A 2,980-nucleotide genomic window follows, 5' to 3' on the forward strand; every position below is an offset into this window, starting at 1 on the left:
TAAGACTTCGTATTCCCACATATAGGGCATGGACAACACATAAAACCATTCTGCTTGTTTGCCTCAGCCACTTCGAAAAAATCATGCACGCCCTTAATGTACTCGGAGGTGTGTCTGTCACCGTACATCCATTGCCGGTTCATCTGCGTGCATTATATATAATTAAGTGTGTCAAAAATCATTACAGAACATCATGAATAGATAATTAAGTGACCAAATTAATAGAAGTTCATCATCACATAAAAACCAAAGTAGATACATAGTTCTCATCTAACAACATAAAGCTCTGCAGAGCATCTAAATTAATTAAACCATACATTGAAACTATGTAAAACATTTCAATGCGAAAACAAATGTGATCATAATCGCAACCAAGGTAACAACTGATCCAACGACATAATGATACCAAGCCTCAGTATGAATGGCATATTTTCTAATCTTTCTCATCTTCAAGCGCATTGCATCCATCTTGATCTTGTGATCATCGACGACATCCGCAACATGCAACTCCAATATCATCTTCTCCTCCTTAAGTTTTTTTATTTTTTCCTTCAAGAAATTGTTTTCTTCTTCAACTAAATTTAACCTCTCGACAATAGGGTCGGTTGGAATTTCCGGTTCAACAACCTCCTAGATAAATAAAATCTATGTCACGTTGGTCGGCATAATTTTCATAAACAATAAATGAACCAATAGTTATGAAAAGATAATATATACCACATCCGAATCATAGACAGGACGAGGGCCGACGGGGGCGGATACCAAAACCATCGGCGCACTATATAAGATGCAATAATAAAAGTAAGAAAATAATACAAGTATCTATCTAAACAAACAAGTAATAATATTTTTCCTTTCAGAAAGAAGATAAGAACAAGAGGCTCACCACGGTGGTGCCGGCGATGAGATCGGCGCGGGTGATCGACGGCGGTGAAGACGGGGACGGGGCGTGACGGACCGCTAAACCTAGATAAATATTGAGGAAAATGGAGCTTGGCGGTCGAGCTTGGAGAGGAGAAACCTTAAGTAGTGTGGCTCGGGCATTCCATCGAACATCTTGTGTGCATAGGAGGTGAGCTAGAGCACCACCAAGCCCTCTCCCCCTCGGCCAGAAAAAATAGAGCAGTGTGCTCTGCTCTTGCGCGAGGGGCTATATATAGGCAGCACCATTGGTCCCGGTTGGTGGCATGAACCGGGACTAAAGGTAACCCTTTTGGTCCCGGTTCATGCCACCAACCGGGACCAATAGTGGTGGGCCAGGAGCCAGGACCATTGGTCCCGGTTCGTCCCACCAACCGGGACCAAAAGGTCCGGACGAACCGGGACCAATGGCCCACGTGGCCCGGCCGGCCCCCTGGGCTCACGAACCGGGGCAAATAGCTCCATTGGTCCCGGTTCTGGATTGAACCGGGACTAACGGGCTAAACTGGCCTGGACGAAAGCCCTGTTTTCTACTAGTGCTATGCTACAATTCCTTGATGTTTTTGTCCAGTTTTACAGGAATGCCTTGAATATCATGCGTGGCAATACACATATTGATGTCTATGGCTTGCTTGCTGTAAGGGATTCCTTGGATTCTTCCCGGGACTATATTTTTCACCGTTCCAGAGAGAACGCTCAAGCTATCGACGTGGTAATTCTACACTCTTTCTTAAGACTCTACATGGTTAATTATGGGGTACATTAATGAACTGTAGGTCCATAAATCATGGGTTGGTTAAGAACACTATATTTGTGCCCATTTGCTTTGGTTAACAACGATGTATTTCTTTCCGTTTGCGTTAGTTAAGAACACTATATTTGTGTCTAAATCTTCCACTTAAACCTGTATTTGCAAAAGTTTTGAACCTGGAATTGCCATATATATACATTCTAGCTATCTATATCATAAATTAATTCTGGGATTGATATAATTCTTGGCTACATTTTAGAATGGTGGTTATCTAAGTCTGAGCTACCCTGCACGGGGCATATCTGCAATGGGCTGCCTGATTGAAATTGATATAAAGATCAAGGGCAAGGATGTTGACAAAGATTTGTCGATTATTGATGGATCTGTGAAAGCCTTTGGGCAGTTTGACTCGAGGACTGCTAACCATGTTGATAACGTCAATGGTAAAATTATATTCAAGACACATGTTGTTCGTAAAGGTGTCGAGGCAACTATAGACCTCGATTTTGTGGAGGTGCCAATAGGCGGCTTCAATGTGCGGATGCGTGGTAAAACTGTCCGTGGTAAAGCTGTTTACTCCTTTATCACTGAGTGTTGTGATGATGACAGTTTTATAGCTTCACCTGGGAAGCATAATAAGAAGTTTGTAGCGGCTGTGAGCATAGGTGATACACTATGTGTAGACTTCATGGAGAAAAGGCGAGAAGCGCGGATGCGGTGTTTCTGCACACGAGCGCACGTGTGCTCGCTATCAGGGCGGCTCGTTCACGTCTTGAGATGCGGCGCATTTAATAATGCAGCGATATACGAGAGACCAGATAATGATGGGAAATAGCGGATACGTATCGCGGGGGTGCTGAGCTGTGGGCCCGGATACGTATCGCGGGGGTGCTGAGCTGTGCGCCAGTAAACGGCGGAATGCCGGCCACCGTTACCCCATCGGAGTTGATCCGTGGCTCCGGACGCCCGCCGCCGTCCTGGTCCGTGGAACAGGAAAAACAGTTTCCGTCTGCCATTGGGGCAGCGCTTGGATTGGCTGCTATTTGGCTGCATTTGATCCATTCCCCACCCCCACCCCCTCCACAAGCGAGGTCGCCGTGCCAAGGATCCCTGCCGACGTGCGAAGGAGCATCCTGAGATCTGGCTCATGGAGTTCCTGATGCAACCAGACAAAAGGTATGCGCCAAACCAATCGATTTTGGTGGCGTATTCACTGATTAGATCGGCGCTTCATTGCCAGCGGAATTCCTAATGCAGCCTGTCAGTAGGAAAAAATGTGTTGATCTGCTATTCGTCGGTTCTCGATCC

General features: G+C 45.5%; 1 protein-coding gene across 1 annotated transcript; it reads left to right on the forward strand.

Annotated features, from left to right (window-relative positions):
- Positions 1 to 1,471: 1,471 nt before the first annotated feature.
- Positions 1,472 to 2,507, forward strand: LOC119280022. The gene is made up of 2 exons (XM_037561030.1): positions 1,472 to 1,633; positions 1,932 to 2,507. Exons 1-2 carry the CDS (start codon positions 1,517 to 1,519, stop codon positions 2,505 to 2,507), a joined length of 693 nt encoding a protein of 230 aa, XP_037416927.1. The 5' UTR covers positions 1,472 to 1,516.
- The last annotated feature ends 473 nt before the right edge of the window (positions 2,508 to 2,980 follow it).

The sequence above is a fragment of the Triticum dicoccoides genome, chromosome 3B (assembly GCF_002162155.2).
Source record: "Triticum dicoccoides isolate Atlit2015 ecotype Zavitan chromosome 3B, WEW_v2.0, whole genome shotgun sequence".
Lineage (NCBI taxonomy): Eukaryota > Viridiplantae > Streptophyta > Magnoliopsida > Poales > Poaceae > Triticum > Triticum dicoccoides.